The sequence below is a fragment of the Eptatretus burgeri genome, chromosome 2 (genome assembly GCF_056783735.1).
Source record: "Eptatretus burgeri isolate ZD-2024b chromosome 2, Ebu_testis_v1, whole genome shotgun sequence".
In the NCBI taxonomy this organism is placed as follows: Eukaryota; Metazoa; Chordata; class Myxini; order Myxiniformes; family Myxinidae; genus Eptatretus; species Eptatretus burgeri.
This window is the reverse complement of record NC_140962.1, coordinates 131420478-131443661: the sequence shown is the minus strand read 5'-3', so window position 1 is coordinate 131443661 and position 23184 is coordinate 131420478. Positions and strand designations below refer to the sequence as shown.

At 44.3% G+C, this 23184-nt stretch overlaps 1 protein-coding gene across 4 annotated transcripts in view; it reads right to left on the bottom strand.

The window, feature by feature from the left end:
* The window catches only part of LOC147033154 (adhesion G protein-coupled receptor A2-like), a 112546-nt gene extending 96976 nt beyond the window's left edge, over positions 1–15570 (bottom strand). For 2 of the 4 annotated variants that reach the window (XM_085871252.1, XM_085871253.1), the window contains exons 1-2: positions 15188–15569; positions 3082–3153 (exon numbers count right to left, since the gene is read on the bottom strand). In XM_085871252.1, coding sequence (XP_085727378.1) covers positions 3082–3153; positions 15188–15381 — 266 coding nt within the window. In that variant the 5' untranslated portion in view covers positions 15382–15569. Of the gene's footprint in view, positions 1–3081; positions 3154–15187 lie in introns of those variants that run through there. The other 2 variants (XM_085871251.1, XM_085871254.1) reach the window with 2 other exon arrangements.
* Between the last annotated feature and the right edge of the window lie 7614 nt (positions 15571–23184).

Below are 23184 nucleotides of genomic sequence, written 5' to 3'. Positions count from 1 at the left end.
TTTACAGATATACGTACGTTCTAACAGTACGTACTCACATTCTTAATATAACATACTCTCAGGCCCGTATGCAACATTTTCAATTGGAGTGAAGAAAGGGGGGAGGGAGGGGAGTAAGTTTCAAAAAGTTGGACCGCTGAGAGCATGATAGCACTGCACTTTCTTGCTCGTTGTCAGATAGGATGCACACCGCATTGCTTTACCGTGTCCCGAGAAATTGAAAGTGCTGAAAATACAGAGCTCAACGGGTTATCATTTCGGGGGTGTTTCCAGACTACATGTCGGTATGGCATCAACATGGCAGCATATAAAATACTATTTCATCAATTGAAGTCGTCGAATACCGATCGAAGCTCGAGTTCAAGTTCAATTCACCAAGTGATTTGTGATGTGAAACAGCAAAACAGAAAAGGAAGCATAATATTGTTGCGAATCCGCGCCCGCTGGCGTGCGAGCGGCCACGTAACTCGAATCGCGGAACGTCGCCCACCGGACGGACAATTCTGTCGTGACCGTCTCGGACTAACGCCGGGATCGAGTCACAGGTGGGCCTTTCAGCCTCACCACGATCGTGCCAATCGCCCCCTCCCCCCCCCCCCGCGTGGGATAGGGTTGTTCGCCAAATTCGACCTACCTAAGTACCCATGCGGAGGGTAGACCGGGCGATCGCACCTCGCCGCAGGTCGACTCCGGACACGAGCCACTTAAGCGACCCGTTCCGTACTATCGGGATAACCGATCGGTGTTATCGTCGGCCTCGACGGTTCCGATTAATTATCGGGCGTATTAAGCCCACTACCAACCCTTTACGTGAAGCAAGATGGAGATTCAATTAAAGAAAAGACGAAGCGAAACGGGAAAACAGTTCAACATAATGCACATTTATTCCGCGGCACACGGAGAGCACACATATACAATTACAACAATTATGCACCAAAAGCAGATGTAACAAAAGAAACACAACAATGCAGATCTACTACTGACTACGCGAGCACACGGCAACACTTACACAGTTTTACTTTACAGACAGCGCCGACAACACATTTACTCAAAAGCAAAAGAAAAGGGCCACCCTCAAAGACAAGGGGGCAGACGGGGCCTGTGGGCCGCGAGACCGGGTGGATCCTACCCGTGTCTTGTGATGAGCCGCAAATGTCGCGGCGCCCCGACTCCGCGCTCCTTCGCGGGTTTCGTTGGCACTGCTTGGAGTGGGGTGGGAACGGGGCCCCCTTTTCGCACTATCTCAGTGCGGGGGGAAAAAAAGGGGGGAATTCTTGATGCTCTGGGGAAAGAGGATAACTGGCTTGCTTGGGTCCCGCGACGAGCGACTCCACTGCGAGCTCGTCGCCGACCGCAGTCTTCCTTGCCTTGGACCCGAGCTATTCGACCTCCTCCCCAATTCTCCTCAGCCGACTGCAGCAAACCACCTCGACCGCGCTCCAGGCTTCAGGCTTCCCCTCTCTGCAGCTCCCCGACAGACTCCGAACCCCGACAGACTGCCACTCTCCAGACCCGACTTGACTCACGGCTCCACAGACTGCTCCTCTCCAGACCCGACTTGACTGCCTCGACCTTTTCTCCAACCCTGACTGCCTCCAATTCCCTCCGACCCAAACTGACTAAATTCGCACCACGCTCGGCCCTTTATAGTCCGGCAGGAGAACCCATATGCAAATTTCTGGATCAGAACGAGCTCGGGGGTGGAGCCACGCTCGCCCATTGGACGGAGAAAAAGGGGCGTGAGTCTCCCCTGATCCTCGAATTTGCATATATCGAATCTACTCCGACGCGCCTGGAGGCGGGGCCAAACCGCCCCGCGCTTGCTGATTGGACGGATCAGAAGTGGGCGTGTATCATTCCTGATCAGAATTCTCCTCGGAAAGGCCGCTATTTGCACCCGCGGCTCGGCGCGCGTCCCGCACGAGGCCAGGACAGCCTGACGCTCGGTGCCCACAAGCGGTGCGGGAATGGCCGCAGAAGGAGAGGCGAAGGTGGTGGAGGGTTTAAAGTGCTGGTCCATGGCCATGGCGACGTTTGGAATGGCGGTGATGCGATGTTTTCGGGAGCGAGTTGTGAAGGTAAAGGTCGTGGCTGTTGGTGTTGTTGTTGTTGTTGTGAAGCGGCGTTGCGATTGGTGGTTGTTGTGTGATGGCGGTTGAGACGTGGTTGGTTCAAAATAGAGATAGAACAGAAAAACGGCTATCTTAAAGGGTCGCAGCCCGAATGAATCACATTTATTCCCTCTAAACAACGGGTTTGGGGCTAACTACACATGTACTTAGAGATATCTCACCTACGGGACCTGAATGGTGGTTTGCGAATTTCCTCAACCGCAACAATATGAATACACAGATTTGCACATATGTACTTTTCTTTCTACACTACAATTAAGTTCATCATTAACGTCTATCGAAGGAGTGCTCGTGGTCAATACCTGTGAGTGAGGGAGAAAAGATGGGAAACAATGTATTGGACCTAAACACTGGGAGCAGGACCTAAAGACCTGCAAATCCAAAATACGACCGACCAAACTGAAAAAATACAAACGAACCACAAGCTAAACATCACACTTTGTTGAAAAAGAAAATGAATTTAATCAGCAAAAATTAATTAACTGATTGGCCAGTTTCCTTCCTCTCACAGTCCATACATGCACATGTAGATCTACTCCACTCACCAAGAAGGAGACGGGGTTAAGTTAGAACAAGATTACATCGACTGTGCAGGTTACAAGTCACATGTGACCAAGGAAGGCCGACGTTCACGTTTTCCTTTTCTTTGTTGTTGTTTTCTTGCGAATTCACCTGACTAAAGACAATGCTTCGAAAAAATGTGGACCTTGGTGATTGGGGATTGTGGAGGGGGGGGGTGCGTATGCACCTGACACACCCACCCTCCTGTACACGAGCCTGACTTTATAGAGGTACTCAGTTGAAAAAAAATATAACGTGCAATACTGGCAACCGACCGGGTGGCATACATTAGCATATTATGTGTGGACAGAGAGACGGACACACAAACAAACAAACAAACAGCCATATGCAATACACTCTGGTGAAGGTAATAATAGCAGTTACTCACAGGAGAATGAGTCTGGAAAAGCTATGGAAGGAGTTGTTTGTCAGGTAAGCAATGTGGTTGCCGTAAAGTAACCTGTGCAATAACAACAGATTGTTAATTTAATAATACAATAAGAAAAAAAAAGAATATATATATATATATATATATATGATCAAATAACTCATTCGAATAACTGAACCATATATTAAAATATTCAGTCAAATATAACTGAATTTCAATGAAAATATGCCTGAATCAAGAATAGGGTTTTAAGCATTTATTGTAATGCTATTCATGCATTCATTTCATACGCAGCCTGAGGCTGCTGCCTGCATAATCCCTGGGAGCGTGGCTGTGCCGCTGTTGCAGTTCCCCCTGTAGATTAGGGCAGGAATTTGTAATTTGTTCATGGGGCCGGCGATAGCTCGCCTACTCTTCATGGGAACCTTTAATGTCCACTGACTAATGCCAGCATACGGCATGCCCAGTTTATCGTCCATCCGAGGGATGACACACATTGATGAATCACCCAGGCTGTGAAACACTGGGATAACAATTTTATAGCTGGGTCGAGATCCCAGGCTAGACAGTTTAGAGATGAGTGTGTGTACCTATAGGCTATCCCGCTCGCCCTTCTTATGCAACAAATAGACTTTAAAAGTTTTCAGGTTCAGTCAAAGTATCCACAATCACCTTGGATAACTCTTCTGCACCATTGAAGGTGAGAAAGTACATTTTGACCTCATTCCTCAGGTCAGGTCAGGTCAGGTATGGGAGCCTGCGCGTCACTGCATCCATGCGTACTCCAGGGGCCTCCGTCTGGCCATCCCCCAGGCAGACGCCTGGCCCATCCCCATCTCCTTGAGATGGTGATCAACCTGCTACAACCAAAAGGCACTTGGTCGGCACATTGGCCTCCTCCACTCATGAAGCTCCCTCACTCAGAGAATCTGGTGAGTAGGATCAGCATCAGGAAAACGAGCCACATGCTCAGGGACTATGCAGGTAACAAATCTCATTTGAATCTCTCTCAGCAACTGCTTGTTGGACACAAAGTCTGACCAGCGATAGCCAACGATTTTCCGAAGAAACCTGGTACCAAAGGAATGAAGTCGCTGTCTCAGATCCCTGGTTAGAGCCCAAGTCTGATTTCCGTACAGCAAGACTGGAAGCTTCAAAGACCTGAAGACTTGGACTTTCGTCATCCTGCACAGGTTCTGGCAGCACCACACCTAAAGATCTAGTGAATCCATGACTCTCCAGGCCTCTGACTCACAGCCAACAGAGACATAAATACCTCTGCCAAGTAAGCAAATCTCTCCGTCACCTCAACATCCTCACCACAAACAGGTACAGAGAGACAGACAAGTACAGACAGACCTGCTGAAACTCTCGTCTGTGTTTGGTGAGAACCTGAGGGGCAAGGATACGGTCAATCGTTGACCTCTTTGGTGTAAAGCCTGACTGCTGGTGCTCAAACAGATGGTGGTGAACCCTATCACAAATTATCCGAGCAAAGACCTTGCCTGGCACTGAGAGCAGCGTCACCCCTCGGAAGTTGTTTCAGTCCTGGCGATCACCCTTCCCTTTCTCGAGAGGGACAACACGCGGGTTGAGAGACATAATGTTGTCACTGCATTTTTTGGCGAAACCAAATAAAATGGCTCTCATGTCTAACAAAACACCATTTCGCGGGTTGAGAGACATAATGTTGTAACTGAAAATTTCCCATTTCCTGCAAATCGCTAATGAAAGATAAATGGTGTTTTGTTAGACATGAGAGCCATTCCATTCAACATTGCCAAAAATGCAGTTACAACATTATGTCTCTCAACCCGCGAACAAGGCCCCTCTTTTCGTCAGTTGGGATGATGTCCGTGTTCCAGGCAGAGCACAGAACTGCATGCAATGACACAAGTACAGCATTTCCACCAGCCTTGAAAAGTTCAGCATGGATGCCACAAATCCCAGGAACTTTACTCCATTTCAACTGGTTAACAACAGCCTGTGTTTCCACAATCAAAGGTAGATCACAGATGATTGGAGGGTCATCATATTATCACACCTGACATCAAACTCAACAATTGGTGGGTCAGCCTGGTACAGCCACTCAAAGTAACCGGCCCAGCGGGCCTTCACTTCGGACTCCACGGTCAAGAGCCCACCACTTTCCATTAAGCCTGGCCCTGTGACTCTGGTCAATGGTATCCAGTGTCCCTTGAGAGACAAAATTCGTCTTTGCCCTACTATGAGTTCCATGACGTCCACCGGCAACATCAAGGATGGTGGTCTTGAAGGCACTCTACAACTCTTCAGGATCCCCCAAAGCACCCAGACCCGCTCAAATCTCCACTCAGCCTGTTCGCAAACTCCTCAGCTATTCTCTCATCCTTGAGCTTGCCAACATGGGATGGTATCATTCTCCTGGATTTAAGCTGCAACTTCAGAGTTGCTCCCAATGGACTGAAATGAAATGAACCAATGTTCCTCAGAAATGGACTAAACTGCTCGTTCTCACTGCCCTCAAAAAACAAAGCTTGTCCCAAGACCGAATATGATATGGTCAAGAACAATGTCACCTTGTTCGATCAATTTTAACACGTCTTGGTTAATTGGCACACTATCAGCTTGATCCTTCCCAGTCATCCTGTGGGGAATCCAAAACTTGTAAGGATGCATCTTTGCTTCTTTCAAAATGCTGTGAACTGAGGTCTTTCACATTTTTAGCTGCAAAAAATGACACCTACAGAGTGTTTTTTTTGGAGACATTTCAAATGCTTCAAGAACTTCTGCAACTCCCTGCTCAGTACGAGCTGCTTTGGGGTCATTCCGTGCCAACTCACCTAAATTTCAAAAACCTCCCCAGGTCACCTCCTCAGATTTTGCTGGAAAAAATTCTTAAATGTAGATCTATATGGCTCTACCCACCATGTAAAAGATTAGCTTTCAATTCCTCATAGTTTAAAAAATATCTATCTTGAGAGACCTTTGAAATTTGGCCCTAAAAATGCCAAATGTGAAAAAACATTTTTTTTCAACTTCAGGGGCTTATAATTTTGTAATGGACTCCTCTAGAAAGTTAATATTATTAACTAATTGGCATCCAAATTTTTCAATTATGGCATCAGATAGCCTCTGGGATGCATATTTCTCACTCTATAGGAAGCTAAAAATTGCTTTTGGGCCAAAAGGAGCTAAAATAAGGTGAAACTATCGTAGCCCTCATGAAAATATGGAACAACTTAGAATTTTTTCCTCATAATACAGTGATTATAGGGTCATTATCTATTCATAGATAGATTTTTGTTGGGATAATACAGTTAGGTGATGAATTATAAAAGTTTTACCATAAGCCCTTGCCTCCGAGGGCTCTAAAATGGACCAATTTTGTCCCCTGGTTTGACCATGTGGCTAGGGGTTTAGGATCTTAATTTTTTTTCAAAGGATTGCCTCATACAAGATGTGTCGACTGACCGAATAATTTTATCTAACACCCATGGCTTCATATTAAAATAAATTTTTATTTACATGCATGTTTCTTTAATAATTATTCACTCTTTTTCATATTATTCTTCTTCTTCTTCTTTCGGCTGCTCCCGTTAGGGGTCGCCACAGTGGATCATCAATATGATCCGCATAGTGATTTGGCACATGTTTTTTTACACTGGATGCACTTCCTGACGCAACCCTGCTCACCTCTTGCGACACAGGGATCTGGTACACCTATTTCAACCGGGGTATACACCGGCCCAGTACACTGGTACTCATTTCGCCGACCTCGGAAGGATGACAGGCTGAGTCAACCCCCTGGTGTATTAATTCAGTGGCCCAACGGGGCTTGAACTCAGGACCTTTTGGATCCCAAGCCGCTGCCCTAACCACTGCGCCAACACCAGGCTTTCTTTTTCCACTTTTTTCATATTCATGAGCTTATAAATCTGAAACTGAACACTCTAGCAAGTGATACTGCAGATATTTATAAACTGGCATATGAATTTTAAGGATCTGTTATCAGAATGCCTGATAAATGCATATGTTTCTATCTGTAGGAAGTTGAAAATGCCACTTTGACCAAAAATGGTGAATATGCAGGGGGCATTAACTGAGGTTATGTAACAACTTAGATTATAATTCTTCTCATAAATTAATAATTATAAGTACATTTTTTATTCAAAAATAAATTCTTGTAATGATAATCCAAACATATGCTTGGGTTTTAATTTAAAAAAAACATGTCCTACAGTTCTCTATTTGAAGTCATTAGTTATGACATACACCACTCGATGGAGAAATGGTCTGTCACAACACCAGGGGCAGCACAGTCAACCTGTCTGTCTGTTTGTCTGTTTGGAGAACAAAGGAGAGGAGGAAACAAAGGAAATGGATGCAGAAAAACCTGGGCACAGTGGCACAAGTTTAACAAGTAGATGCACTGTTGGAACCAAATTATACCAGGAGTGTCACAAGACCTATTATACAAGGAAGGTTGGGCTAAAACAAGTTGCTGCTTTGGAGAAGAAGTCACAAGAATTGATTTCATGGAGATCAAGAATTACTTAAAAATTACTCATATTCATTGTCTGTATATCTGTAAATAAAAAAGCTGCTACTCAACTAATCAAATTTGTTCTAATTTATAATTTGCAATCACTTACAAAAGTAATCATTAGCATGTATTTATGAATAAATAACATCACTAATGTCTAATAAGAAGCATAATTTAGCCTCATGCACACCCCTGCAAGTTCACCTTGTTTTGTACCAAGTGGGCTAAATTGCCATATTTGGCTTCCTAAAACTAGGAGTATGTGCTTTCTAGAGACATTCTGATGCCACAATCTGAAATTTTGTATACCAGTTTATAAAATTCTGCAGTAACTCTTTCCTGGATAGTTCCATTTAAGATTTATAAACTTCTGAATATGAAAAAAGTGAATAACTATAAAAAAAACGTGTATGTAAATAAAAAATTATTTTACTATGAAGCCATGGGCGTTTGATAAAATTATTCGGTCAGTAGACACATCTTATATGAGGCAATCTTTAGGAAAAAAATGAAGATTCTAAACCCCTAGCCACATGGTCAAACCGGGGGACAAAATTGGTCCATTTTAGAGCCCTCGGAGGCAAGGGCTTATGTTAAAACTTTTATAATTAATCACCTAACTGTATTATCCCAGCAAAAATGTATCTATGGATAGATAATGACCCTATAATGACTGTGTTATGAGGAAAAAATTCTAAGTTGTTCAATATTTTCAGGAGGGCTCCTATAGTTTCACCTTATTTTAACTCGTTTTGGCCAAAAAGCCATTTTTAGCTTCCTATAGAGTGAGAAATATGAAAGAAATTTAGAAATTTAGGAAAAATAAGAAAGAAATTTAGGAAAAAAGAAAGAAAGTGAGAGAAGAAATATCTGATGCCATAATTGAAAAATTTGGATGCCAATTAGTAAATATTTGCAATATTAGCTTTCTAGAGTAGTCCATTATAAAATTATAAGCCACTGAAGTTGGAAAAAAATGCGTTTTTCACATTTGGCATTTTTAGGGCCAAATTTCAAAGGTCCCTAGAGACAGATATTTTTTAAACTATGAGGAATTGAAAGCTAATCTTTTGCATGGTGGGTAGAGCCATATAGATCTACATTTAAGAATTTTTCCAGCAAAATCTGAGGAGGTGACCTGGGGACCCAAATGTGAGTTGGCACGGAATGACCCTTTGGCCTGAAGCACTCACTACATAACACAGTGGAGATGGAAATCCATATTCAATGGCATTGATTAGTATGAATAAGCTTGTCACCTGATTTATTTCGACCAAAAGTCTTTCTAATGATAAAAAAGGCACCAAAAGCACACTAATGTAATTCTCCAAAACACTGTCCTTTCAAGGAAAATGAATTAAACCAAACCAGTTTTACATGAGGCAAATCTATTTATCCGTAGCACAATATTTTCTGTAACATAATTGGTCAAAGTTCACAACATTGACAGATGTGAGAGGCAATGACATGCTGATTGATGTTAACAAAAACAGTCAAATTAGGCAAGGTTGTGGACAGGCAGTGGGAAGGTGGATCTCATGCGAGCATGCAGAGGTGAGGCGGGAGTGCGGGATGGCAGAGGTGAGGCAAGAGTGCAGGCTGGCAGAGGTGAGATGGGGTTCAGAACAGACAAGGGTAGAAAGGGGGAGTGGTCTGACAGAAAGGAAGAGATTACAGAGATTACCTTGTTGGAGATGAGATTTCAATATGTATGTCAAGCATTTTGCAGGGAAGATCAGATAAATAAAATATTTTGTGTCGAGAAGGGACGGATGCCAAATTTAATTTTGTCATAATTTGTCCACAGTGATTCCGATTGCAGAAAAGCTCGATGGTGCAGTGCTGGGCTTTTGCAGGAGGACACCAGTCGTCATATATGCGGTTGTGAATGAGACAGGTACCATTTACTCTGAGTTGAAAGATAAGTATCGGTGAATAGGTGGCCAACTGGAAGCAGGTAGTTGCGTCATCGTGTTTTCAGGTACTATTCCAAAAATAGGAAAATGAACAGAAATGATTTCTGCACATAGTCATAGATGTTAACCCATGGTGAGAAAAATGGTGCATAATTCAGCAAGGTTTAACATTTAGGAAACAGTGGAAAACATTTCGTGGGCAAAGGGAGCGTTTTCAGAAGGACAGTCGGAACCTTAACAGGCCTTGTGCAGGAAGGTTTGTCGTGGGGATTGAGGAAGGGAAATGGCGATTTTAGACTCGAGAGGGGGAGAGGTTACAAAGGGGGAACCACACACAACAATACAAGTGAGAAGAGCAGTTAGAAAATAAAAACTACAGGAAAGGAGGATTTTGAAATTTTGAATGCCAACCCAGGAATTTCAATAAGAAAGGAGCCTGGAGGGGCTTGAAACTAAGATATATATTGAAAAAATTGGTTGTTGGTTTTCCTCCCCCCCCCCCCTCTCTATGAGGAAAAGAAATTGGAAGACAAGATTCAGGGGCTAAAATATCTTTCCTATTTCGAATGAAAGTTAAAAAATATAATAAAAAAATACCCCCGAGCGGGAGTGCCGGTCATCTCTGCCAGAGGTCGAAAGCAACTCTGTGCCAGACTGGAATAGGGGCAGTTCATAAAGTAGGTACGCTCTACTTCCGGGTTTGAAAACTACCCACCCCCCTCTGTATGCAGGCTAATAACCACCCACCCACCCCCCTCATACATCGCTAATCGCTTGCAAAGCCAGCAGTTCCTTATGAACCGATGTTTGTAAGCCATGACGATGCAGTCCCTAGCGGTGTAATTTACCAGTCCAAATTGACATTCAAGACAATGTTAATGTCATAAATGAAAGTAAGTGTGCATATAAACTTGTGTTCCATTGTTTTAGTTAAATCTGACAAAAGCTTCAAATGTAATATTTGTCTCGGAGAGTTCCCGTTCTTAAGTTAATACTTTTATTTTTGTATGTACTTTATGAAAGGCCCATACGGGGAATCAGAGCGAAGTTTGAAGGGCTATAAAATCGGAACGAGAGCAAATTTCAAAAAAAATGGCTCGTGTTGTTCTAGATAATAGTCCATAGTATCTGAATCACTAATAACATTTGATCTCTCTTGATAAATGAGGGAGGAGATACGATTTGAAATCGACGATTTTCGCAACTTTGTCAGCCTCGTGACGTTGACCTCGACCTTGGACGACCTTGAAGGTTATTTAATTGTGCATGTCTCATCGACCTCTATCCATTCCACTATTGGTTATTTGTCTCCATTCGGTTTGATTGTGGACGGACAGACTTCGAGACTGTTATTATTAGGTCATCTCTACTGAGATGATAGAGATGACCTAAAAATTACAACAGCACTTAGTAGAGTGCATACCTTCGCCAGGCTGAACAGTTTATGTTTTGGATCCCACTGATAAGCCGGATCGACATCCGGACCTGAAACAAAATCTAATCGGCTTGTTCTTGTCACCTACCCAACTCATCCCACCTAGTTTTGTTATAATCAGTCTATAACTTTTTGAGATATCATGATGTATATCATTTTGGCACCATCTCTCAACGGTGAAGAATCACTTAAAATTATTTTAAATTCTCTCGTATCCAGATCTGGATCGGGTTCCGGATCTTCAGCAAAATTTATTTATTTATTGGACGTGTTAAAATGGAAGCAGTGCAGTATTTCAGATTCTACATCTTTCCAACCAGTATGTGTATGTTGATTGTTGAAAGATGAACTTTAACATGTCCATCATGAGACACCAAATTTGGGGTAAAACAGTTTTGTGCACAAGTCAGAGGATTAAATGACACCAATTTAGTATTTCTGCAAGGTTTCCTTAAAACATTGAAGCTGGTCTCGGCAGTAATAAAGATAGCCTATCGTTAACATGGCTCAACAGGACATATTAATGAATTGAATACTAATCTCCCATTCATCATCCCTGAACATCTTGTATATTCAAGACCCTTTCCAGTTGACAAAAATCCTAGAATACACCCTTTGGGGGCCAATACACTTTAAATTTAATCTGCATAATCCGGCAACAGAGCAATTGTTATACACCCCCCAGATACTGCCCTCTCTGCTTCCCCCCTCCCCCTCTCCCCCCTCCTCTCCTCCCAACCCGCTCCCCTGTATTCCTGTCAGCGAAGCGACAGGTGATATTTTCTGGTGTGAAATAAAATGTGTTTATTGTTTGTCGGGTATAAACAGGCCCTTCCCCCCACAACGTAAAGTACCATCTATTAAAGGCACACACAAAATTGAGATAAAGAAGAGATCTTGCAATTTTTCTTACTTTGTAACAAAACTGGCTTAAAATAATTTTCAAGAAATTCAGTTTTGTATTTTAAAATATTCATTTACACTTTGTTTTCAATTTTAGACCGATGTTCACAATAATCTTCTTCTTATTCACAACATACCTTTTAGGTTTTTTTTGGGGGGGGGGAGGGTTGGTGGTCGCTGTTTTTCGCCAAACATAAGTATGTCAAATGCAGTCGTCATGGGTCTGATATCTTGTGTGTCTTGGTGACCACATCAGCACTTAAAATGAACAAAACGAGCACCAAATGTCTGCAGGGCAGCCATGAATGTCAAAGTCAGCAATGTCTATTCAGGGTCCATTTTCAGACTTTGAACAAGACACCATCCGTGTCCCAGGTGGGTTGTGCAATGTTTTTAAGATGTCGATAAAACACTCACCCCTTAACTGAAATAAACAGCCGCTGATTTTCTCTGTTGAGACCACAACGGTCAACAATGGCACAGTGATGCCATGCACAGCGGACATAAAGGGCCACCGTCGACCCTCGCAAAAAAAAATTTCAAATTGGGGTAGGTCGGGTTACCGGAAAAATCAACATTTTTTTTGGCCTAACCCCTGTTCACCTAAGGTGGCGGAGCTAAAAAGCAATGAACTGGGAAGTGGGGAAATGCTTGGATGCAAGCAAGGGAATGGCCAAACAGGTGGAAGAGAAGAGGGGGGCGGGGGGGGGGGTGAGGAAGGAGGAAGAGAAAACACAGGAACCTGGAAGGAAGAGGGTTGTGGTGTATTGTGTAGAACTAATCGGGGAAATAAAGATTCCAGGTAAGGATGAGGTGTGACATGAGATGATAATGCACCACCTGTTTGAAATCCTGTAAGGAATAGGAGGATTGAACAGGCTCAGCTTCACAAACGGAAGAAAAGCGGAACAAAAGACTAGAGAAAGCCTGGATTTTGAGATTTTAACGAGGAGGAGGGTAATGGAAGAATGCGTGCATTCTGGAATTGCTGGGAAGGGCTGGAGGCCTGAGAAAGCATTGGGAGCTGAATGGAGAAGAGGTTGAACAAACCAGAGAGACCACTGACCTGCCTGTGAAGTGAAAGCAACTTTGTCCTCATCATGGGAGACGTCAATAATGTTGAGAACTTTGGATTACACAGATTCCAAGAAAGAAAGATGCGTATTTGAAATAAAACAATGGAACGTCACCCTAAACAAGGCTGAGAGCACTCAATATGTAGGGCTACAGATAAGAAAAGAAAAAAAAAGAAAAAAAACCCCGGCAAAAACCTTTATAACTAGTCCTGAAACAAGGAGAATCTTTTCACAGGACCACTGAGCAGGAGGGGGTAACTGGGCTCGGCGGAAAAATAATTTTTCCTACCCGCATTGAGTGTATTTTAGGAGACACCATTTCTATACTGGATGGCCGTTGGCTCCCGGAAGGAGCTCATCCACCCTTTGTCAGGTGTTGTTTTAAGTCCTGGCAGGGTGTCACAGTCACCCTTCCCGAAAGCAAAGCCAGCGAGTGATGTCGGTATAGTCGCCGACAATCCGACCATGTGGCAGGCAGCACCGAGTTGCATGTTACCATTGGCAGTCCCAAAGGAGACCACCACTACTGGTATTCCAGCCCAAAATGGGAAAGCAGTGCTCTACTGAGCTACAGACAAAGGCCTTGTCGGCTGAGTAATTCTGACTTTTCAAGTAATGATATTAAATGAGGAAGGATTCCCAGTCTTCGGCTTTCTTTGGAAGCCAGCTTTGTGATGCGGTTGAACCGATGGAGGTCATAAATTCTGGTGACACCTTGAAGTTCAATGACTGAACCTCTTCCGGTAAATAACAATGGAAATAAATAGGTGGGTTCACATAACGATCCTCACGGAGTGGCAGGGTGAGAGCATGAACATCTCAAATCTTCGAGAGAACAGGTAAGGAAGGATTGAGAGGTGAGTTTTCACGTCTCGTTCTATAGTTAATCTTTGAAAATGAAAATAACTCGAGGTAATAAATGGTACTTGATTACTAGTTCATGAATAGTTGTCAATAAATATTTGGACTCATCTGCTGGATAGGTAAAACTTAAAAAAAAAATACTTTATTTGGTGAAAAAGTGTGAAGGATGTACATGGATGAGTGGAGCAGAGTATTTATGGAAAAGTGGGTGGAGTCATATGTGGGAGGGGAGGATTCATAAGTGGGAGGGTGGAGTCATAAGTGGGAGGGGTGGAGTCATAAGTGGGAGGGGTGGAGTCATAAGTGGGAGGGGTGGAGTCATAAGTGGGAGGGGTGGAGTCATAAGTGGGAGGGGTGGAGTCATAAGTGGGAGGGGTGGAGTCATAAGTGGGAGGGGTGAATTCATAAGTGGGAGGTGTGGAGTCACAAGTGGGAGGGGTGGAGTCAAAAGTTGGAGGGGTGGAGTCAAAAGTTGGAGGGGTGGAGTCAAAAGTGGCAGGGGTGGAGTCATAAGTGGCAGGGGTGGAGTCATAAGTGGCAGGGGGGGAGTCATAAGTGGCAGGGGTGGAGTCATAAGTGGGAGGGGTGGAGTCATAAGTGGGAGGGGTGAATTCATAAGTGGGAGGGGTGGAGTCACAAGTGGGAGGTGTGGAGTCACAAGTGGGAGGGGTGGAGTCACAAGTGGGAGGGGTGGAGTCAAGAGTTGGAGGGTGGAGTCACAAGTGGGAGGGGTGGAGTCAAAAGTTGGAGGGTGGAGTCATAAGTGGGAGGCGTGGAGTCATAAGTGGGAGGGGCGATGTCACAAGTGTGAGGGGCGATGTCACAAGTGTGAGGGGCGATGTCACAAGTGGGAGTGGCGATGTCACAAGTGGGAGTGGCGATGCCACAAGTGGGAGTGGCGATGCCACAAGTGGGAGTGGCGATGCCACAAGTGGGAGTGGCGATGCCACAAGTGGGAGTGGCGATGCCACAAGTGGGAGTGGCGATGCCACAAGTGGGAGTGGCGATGCCACAAGTGGGAGTGGCGATGCCACAAGTGGGAGGGGCGATGTCACAAGTGGGAGTGGCGATGTCACAAGTGGGAGGGGCGATGTTAAGTGGGAGGGCGATGCCTGTTGGGACTGCATTGTGTCAGTTTCAGCAAGTGGAGCAAAGAGCTGAACTTTGTGCCTGGTGGTGCTTGTGCCATGAATGAATGAATAATCGAATGAATGAATAATTGAATGAATGAATGTTTCTTTATAGCAAAAGCAAAAAAAAATGTTTTTTGACTTTTTATAAGTTGAACTTATATTCGAGCAAGCAAAAGTTGCAATCCTCGTCTCCAAAAGTACCCCCCCCCCCCTTGCCTGCCAACACAAAGAAAGAGACGCGTAAAGATACTCACAGAGTGACGGTGTTGGTCGGAATATCTTCAGGATTCGGGACGCTGTCCAAGGCTTTGTCCGAACAGGAGACCCTGAGGCCGGTCCTGTCCGAGCCACAGACGCAGCGAGAAGCAGGACAGGCAGACAGCGCCGCGTCAACGGAGGCTAAGACGGACAAAGCCGCGGACAAACAGAGCCACACGAGCACGTACATGGAGACGGTTGTACGATCTTGTTTGTCTAACACATGCTCGAACTTGTCGATGTTCAAGGCTCCTTTGCTCCCTCAGTCCGACACGCTCAGCGTTCATCTAACTCACCATGTCCAAAACTTCACTGCTCACTCACTCGTTAAACAACCAAACAAAACGCGCGTACTCTCTCGATTACCTCACAACGTCATGACGTCATTCCGTCCAAAATGTTTTTTGTTGACGGTGTCGTGAAGGAATCTTTCAAGGAAGAATATCGTGTTATGGAAGCCTACGATTATTTTAAAAACTACAAACAGAAGAATATCGCTTAAAATGAGTTAGTTGGTCTTCCGATCCTTTGCTCGCCCGCCATGATGCAAACCTCCATTTAATAGTTTGTGTAAATTAGTAAAGGATTCATTTAATCAACTACTGAAGTCCATTGGACCAAATTTTCATTGGTCTTCACAGCTTTGTGGCATTCGTGCCTTCTGTACTGCTTGAGCATGAGCTTGCTAGGATGGAGATTATACGTTCGTTGTTATTATTGCCAAATGATACGATTATTATTGGTGTTAATATTATTTGTATTAATTAATACTAGTGCATGCCCGTACGTGCGTGACCGTACGAGCAAAAAAACAAAAAAAAGAAGTATGACGTCAATCATGACGTCATCGCACCGTGTCCTGTCATTGATTTGGTCAATAAATGGCCATAACTTGGGAACCACTTGTACGATTAATATCAAACCTTGAAAAGGCACATCCACAGGGCCTCAACAATATACCTGCCAAGTTTCAATTAGATCGGACCAGTGGTTGTCGAGAAACAGCGGTCACAGACAAACAGACAAGCCGGTAGGCGGACATGGGTAGTCGCCTACCCAATAGAACCTGACGTGATGGGCCCGTTCGATGGGGAATGACTTGAGGATTAAGCACAATCTGCTGCAGATTGTTTTTTCGTTAAAATACTGCCACATTGAGGTTTTTCGGCCGTTGCTAGGCAACGGAGGGGTCCAGAGCAACGGTTCTTTCTCACACATAACTAGGACATACCATGCACCTACCATACCAGTTTCATGTATATCTGACTCATAGTCTCTGAGATATAACGAACTTAGTTTTTTTATTGTTTTCGACCAGAGTTCATTCAAAGTCCATCTTCTCCGACAGTTTTCATAGGATCCGGCTGCAAATTTTTGACAATTTGGCTGAATGTACTGCCCACAGTCGCTCGTGGCCCGATTTTTGATTTTCGAAAAAAAATTTTTTTATGATTTTTCAAAAATTTCAATGTCCCGTTGCTAGGCAACGGTGGTGTCCATAGCAACGGTTCTCATTTGCATATTGCATCCAACTAGGTCATGGTATGAACCTACCAACCAAGTTTCATCGAAATCGCCATTGTATTAACAGAGCACTGGACCGAACAGAGGGACAGACAAAAAAGCCGGTAGGTGGACATGGGTAGTTGACTACCCAATATAACCTGCTGCGATGGGCCCGGTCGATGGGGAATGACTTGAGGATTAAGCACAAGAAAATTCATGATTCTAGCTTCAAGGGTTAATGCTGCAGATTGTTTTTTTCGTAAAAATACCCCCACATTTAGAGGTTTTTTGGTCGTTGCTAGGCAACGGATGGGTCCATAGCAACGGTTCTTTCTCACACATAACTAAGACATACCATGAACCTACCATACCAGTTTCATGTATAATGGCTGCTCTTAGAGCACCCTTATTCTGGACATTTCCTCTGTCTGTCTGTCCACGAAACATTGGTCAAGCCTCGGGGCTAAACCACTCAACCGATTCCAATGAAATTTGGTAGGTAGGACCAATATTTCTGGGAATCGTGTGCTTTCGAATATTGGACCCCGGGCCCTAGCAACGGCATATCAACGGCCCTTTAAAGTGGTCAAAAAATCGAAAAAAAAATCAAAAAAAGTAATCGAAAAATCGAAGTTAGAGTTCTGTGCGCAATCTATCTCACTCCCGTCATGCCAATTTGCAGCCCTAACAAAAAATATTTGTAGGAGGAGATAGGTTTAGGGCGAGTACATGTCGAACATTTCAGAAACGGTTAATTGCGAATATCTCTAAGAGAAAGAGTTTGATTTTGATGAAACTTGGGTGAAATGTGTCCAATGTGTCTAGCATGTACACAAAAATGAATGGTTGCTATGCACACCTCCGTTGCTTAGCAACAGCTAAAATACTTTATCGTACATCGTACACTTATTGTGGACTGAACAAAAAAATCAATCCCTCCGAAACTGGACCTTCGAGGGACCTGTTTTTTTTGTGCCTAAGGAGAATGTCTTACAGCATCATATAAAAAAAAAACTTTAGCGAATAGATAAATGGAATTACCAGGGCCGCCATTTGTTAGAGTCTCTTTGGAAACATGCCTGAAATTTCACAAGGCGGGTTTTTGGGCGCAAACTAAGAGGGCTGTGATAATTATCATATTTATTGTGCTAAATTGATTGATAGCATGTACATAAATATCGGCTAGTCGCGTGGACCAGCTTTCCATCTCGAGCGAGCAGCCATGTCGCCTACCGGCTTGTATTCCTATTCTTGACATAATTTCAGAACCTCTTTGGGTTTGTCTTCACTTCTGATGCCAGTTTATTTTCGAAGTCCACTCTCGCCTTATGAATTGTATTGGTGGCTGTGTTTTCTGGCTTTGTTGAAAGACTCGTTTATCAAGTTCGTACTTTTGCATGAGTCGCCGTACAGATTCTTTAAACGCAGATGAATATCCACTGGAGGAACCTCTTTTGTGCTAAGCAATTCAATCACTGTTCGCTGCTTCGTATGGACAGCTAGCAAGGGAGCCATTTCTAAAGTATGACCGATCATAGTACCGATCGTGTACACTGTACAGCCTTTTGGCTGCTGGTTGCATCATCGGTTAGGGGAGCGGCTATGTCGCCGATGCAGTGCCCCCTATTACCAGTACACTGGTACTCATTTTGCCAACCTCGGAAGGATGACAGGCTGAGTCAACCCCCCGGTGTTCATTCAGCGGATGACAGGGCTCGAACTCAGGACCCGAGGATCCCAAGCCACCACCCGAGCCGCTAAGCACCGATCGCAGTGCCACAACGTAAAATGGGTGGGAGATACAAACTTTTCATTGTGATCTCTTGTAACTTTCCTGCAACTCTTTGGTTATGAACTGAAAAATAAGAGGTATTACACTTTCGTACCACCACTGATACGTAGTTTGATTGGGTCGCTTTCAGCAACTTTCACCTTGTATTTTATTCGAAAACGTCGAGATTTTGGCCATTTCTGGTGCCATGTATACATATGCAAAATGGTGTATTCTTACCATCCTTCACTCCTATCCCCCAACTGCAATTCCCTTTTTGATTCACTATTTTGCACCCTCCCTCAAGTGATATTCATTTTCTATTCAAGATCGAGGATCATGGAACAAACAGTGAGGTTCCAGATAAAAAGACAACAAAATGACACTGGGGCAACAGTTGGACACAATCAGAAAAGAATGAACAAACAGCGAGAGAGGAGTGAAGGAAATAGTAATCAGCAAGTCAAAGGGTTAGGTTTGGCGAGGTTAGTATAGTAAAAATATTGAGGGTCGGAGTTGGATGGCAGTGCATTGTGGGTTGCATGACATTAGATGGCTATGCACCTCCTTATTGAAGTGCTGGAAGGAAGAGTGGGATTAACTAACCTGTGGAAGGCAGATCTACAATGAGAAGAGAAAAGGAATAAAAGAGTTGAGGTGTCTGCCAGTATCCCTCTTACTGGTAAACTCCCAAAATCCAGGATCACTGCTCACCTCCACTCATTTGTTCCCTTTTCTCTCACCTGTGGAACCAACTTCTTCCCAAATCTCTCAGACGGCCCTCCAAGGCTTCAAGACAGCTGTTCACCACTACCTCTGGTCATTCCCCATCCACACATCTCTTCAACCCAAAATTACCCCCCCCCCTCACCTGTTTTCAATTGATTTCTTCCTTTTCTGTTTCATCCCTGCCATACCCTTCCTCTTCTTGCTGTGTTTCATTTAGCTTTTGTGTAGCTTGCTCACACTGATGTGTTCCTCTTCCCCTTCCCTTGATCTCACTCTCACTTCTACTCTGCTGCGCTGTGCTGTTGGCACTTCCCCCTTTCCATTTCGCTCTAGCTCTTCCACGAGCCTCACCATGGTTACAAAAAGTGTGCAGTAAGTCTGTATTTAGGGAGTTTAACCAGAATAGAGTTACTGGAAGGACACTCATGCATCCTGGAGTCGCTGGATAAGGGCAGAGGGACAATTGAGCTACGTTCGAAAGGAGGAGAAGTAAATAAATCATGGTTGATAGTGGGTCTCGGAAGTTAAAGACAATAAATCTCTTCCAGTGGTTTGCCATTTCAATATATACAGGTGGGTTCATTTGACGATCCTTCCGGAGCGACACGGCAAGGTTGAGATTTGTGCAGATTAAAAGACTTGCAATGATGTACCATTTATCAGACAGCATCAAATCAATTCCAAATCTGCAGAATGATGCAGCTGCTCACTGGCTATCATGGGAGGGGTTGTCGAACGACAATGTGAAGTAACCTAAAAAAAAACAAAAAAAATCCAAGGGTTTCCCAGAGCATGGGAGAGGTTGTTTTATGTCGATGAGGAATAAGACTGGGCCCAAGAAGAGAGAGAGGGGGTTCCCCTTGTAGCAACGTGTTAACTGCTATCGGAGCCTGAGTCAGGGAGGTTGGCAGTTCAAACTACAGCGAGGCATGCCAAAGAGTTTAAAATGGTACATTCTGCTTCCTCGCTTGACATTCAGCATTTAAAAGGATAAGAGCACGGACATCCCCATAAGTTGTCACGCATGGAGGAGAGGAAATTCCTCCTGAGGAAATTCCTCGTTGATTCTGGTGGAAAAGGTCACGCCATTGTTGTGCCGTCTCTGGTACCCAGAGTGCCACAGGAAGTGAGGGCACTTGGCCCAAGTTTAGTGGCTGTGTTTGTCTAATCTATCAGTGCTGTGTTGCGTCTCCTGTATTCGTATGCATGTCCATGTGTGTGAGATGTGCGTGTGTGGCAGCTCCACTACGAGCCTTAGATCCTGTTGAGAAAAAGTCAGAAAGCCAGGTGTGAAAGAGGCCTTGTATGCCACGGGGAGGTGGGCAGGGGGTTCCAAAGTTCTAAACAGGAAAGTTGATGAGATGTAAGGCACCAACCATGAAATGTAGAGTGCTGCTTTCAACATCATAATTTTGTGAAAATAATGCCGTCATTCAAAAACATTCGAGTAACAAATATGCTCATTTCTAGATCTTTTTAAAGCAAAACATTGTATGATGGAATCCATGCTCACCATAAACATTTTCAGAAGATTTGGCCCGAAGTAATTACAGGAAGTACTGTTGAAAAAATAAAGAAATAAAAAACGCGTTTTATAAGATCGAGCCATTCTCAGTTGTATTATGTGCTAGCAGGGAGCCTTGGAATGTCCATACAATGTAAAATATATTTTCAAGTCCTCCTCAACTCCACCCCATCACCCTCCCCCCACCTCCCCCCCCCCCAACCAAAGGTTCAACCTCCCAGTCCCAACTCTGTTCCATCATTGCTCTCCCCCACTTCCCAAACCCAACTCTGTCATCCCCTTCCAACCCTCCTCACACTATTTAAAGCAAATGGGCATTCCCACATCAAAACAGTGGAATATTTAACTCTTTCACCTCCCCGATCATGCTATCACAGGCTTCCCAGAAACCCATGATGGTTGCCTGTCCAACTCCCAATCCCATGATAAGTGCGGAAACCCTGTGGCATTTCTTCTTTCAAGTGACAATTAGCAGGTTCATTGTGCCAATAAACTAATTGTGCCCAAAACCAATTTTCTTACTCCTGATGAAATATATATTGTTGCGGGCTGGGGGTCCAGTGAGAAGACCACTAGGGGGGAAAAGCTATCTCGGCTCCCACCAGACTCCCCGGAATTGTAGGCCGTCACACACGGATAATTGCGTGACGCGGCGGGTCGCTTAACCGACCGTGGATGCCAATAACTCAATCGTGTGACCGAGGATCCTCCCGTCTATGGGTTAATTGGATTACCTCATGAATCATTTGATTTAATTACCGGGGAACACGCCATCGGTACGCCTTGTCTGAACCGGATCACTCTACCGGATTGGATCACTTTACCGGATCGGATGCAGCCGAGCGACACTGCCAAGGACGTACCGGCTAAAAGGAACGGATTGTTGGGAATAAAGTCCCAGCTAAACTAGGATTCGGACCATGCTGTATCAATGAAAGAAAGCATAAAAACGAGCTGGGAAGATTTCTAATAATAATTTATTAACAATGGGTGAGGAATGGTATGTGGCACGAGCAAGATTTATTGCGGTGAATTGTGCAGAGATAGGGGAGAGAGAGGTGTGGTGCAGCAAATAAAAATGCAACTTACAAAAGCGGACACAGAGCAGACTTAATGCGAAAATAATAACAAAAACAATAATGATCTTCTGCAGTCGAACGTAAGCAGACAGGTGCCAGGACAAACACACACACAGCGTCGATGAAGGTCGATGAAGCGTCGTCACCTGAATTGGGTGCTCTGGTTAGCCCCGACCCCTCACGCGGCCCACTACCTTTGGCCGGAAACTGCACTACTTTGTTTCTGGCAAGGTCATCTCTGATAGCAAAAATATTACGCTCCGACCCCACGACATGACACGAATCGCCCGCTCCGAAATTGGCGCGTGAATGGTCCCCAAAACCCCCCGGGCTGTACCCTGGTGACCGGCGGAGGGTCCCGCATGCCCGCTCGGGCGTCCGACCAGCGCCGATCAACGTGGCCCACATTGTACAACATTCCCCTGCTCGATCGCAGCTTCGCTGGCCGTAGAGACGAGAAGACATTCACCATCTGTGGGGAATCCACTGCTGCCAGTGAGGGCCGAGGGTACATTGTTATGGATAAATCCATGCATGTTTCGCGAGCGGCGTACGTGTCTGCCTTCGAGCACATTCCATCCAGTGCGCGTGGTTCGGCCATTATGCACGTGGCCAGCGCTCACGTCCGCACGACCCTGTTGTCCCACTAGACAAAAGGAAGGGACTATCTACACATATATTAATGGAATAACTGTCTTGGGACCGCTATCTGTTGGATGCATGTGGTTCCAAGAACCGCAACAATATATATATATATATATATATATATATATATATATATATATATATATATATATATATATACACACATACATACACATCGTGAAAAGCAAATAATAACGGATGTTTTCTTCCACCATGTCATGAGATTTCCAGAGGTCCTCGGACAAAGATATGGGTTTTATGGTCACTGGTCGAGTCATTTAAGAGAAAATAGTCAGAAATAATAGCAGGGTCCAGCGTAACCTCTGTGGTGAAAGCCCTGCTTGAGAGAATGCCACAGTTATTTTGGCGGTGTATAGAAAACAGAGTGCTGAGGCCTATCTTCACAAGACCCGTGACACCTATCAGATCAAAATACTGTTGCTTTGGTCTTTTACATTGACTGGAAAACTTATAGGGAGGGTATAGCGATTGTGAATATGAAAACTTTGAAGAGGTCTTTGGCTTTGCATAGCAGTAAGCACCAACAAGACAGCTGTATAATTTTTCAGGTGGAAATTGTGGGTGGAGTCAGGCAAACTGTCCAACCAATGGGTGGAACGGAATGTTACACACAGACGGACGGATGCACGCATGGTGCCTTTAATAGTAAGAAAATCCAACAATTTTAAACTGGAGATATTTTCGATGTGAAATAAAGATTTCATTGGACAAACAATA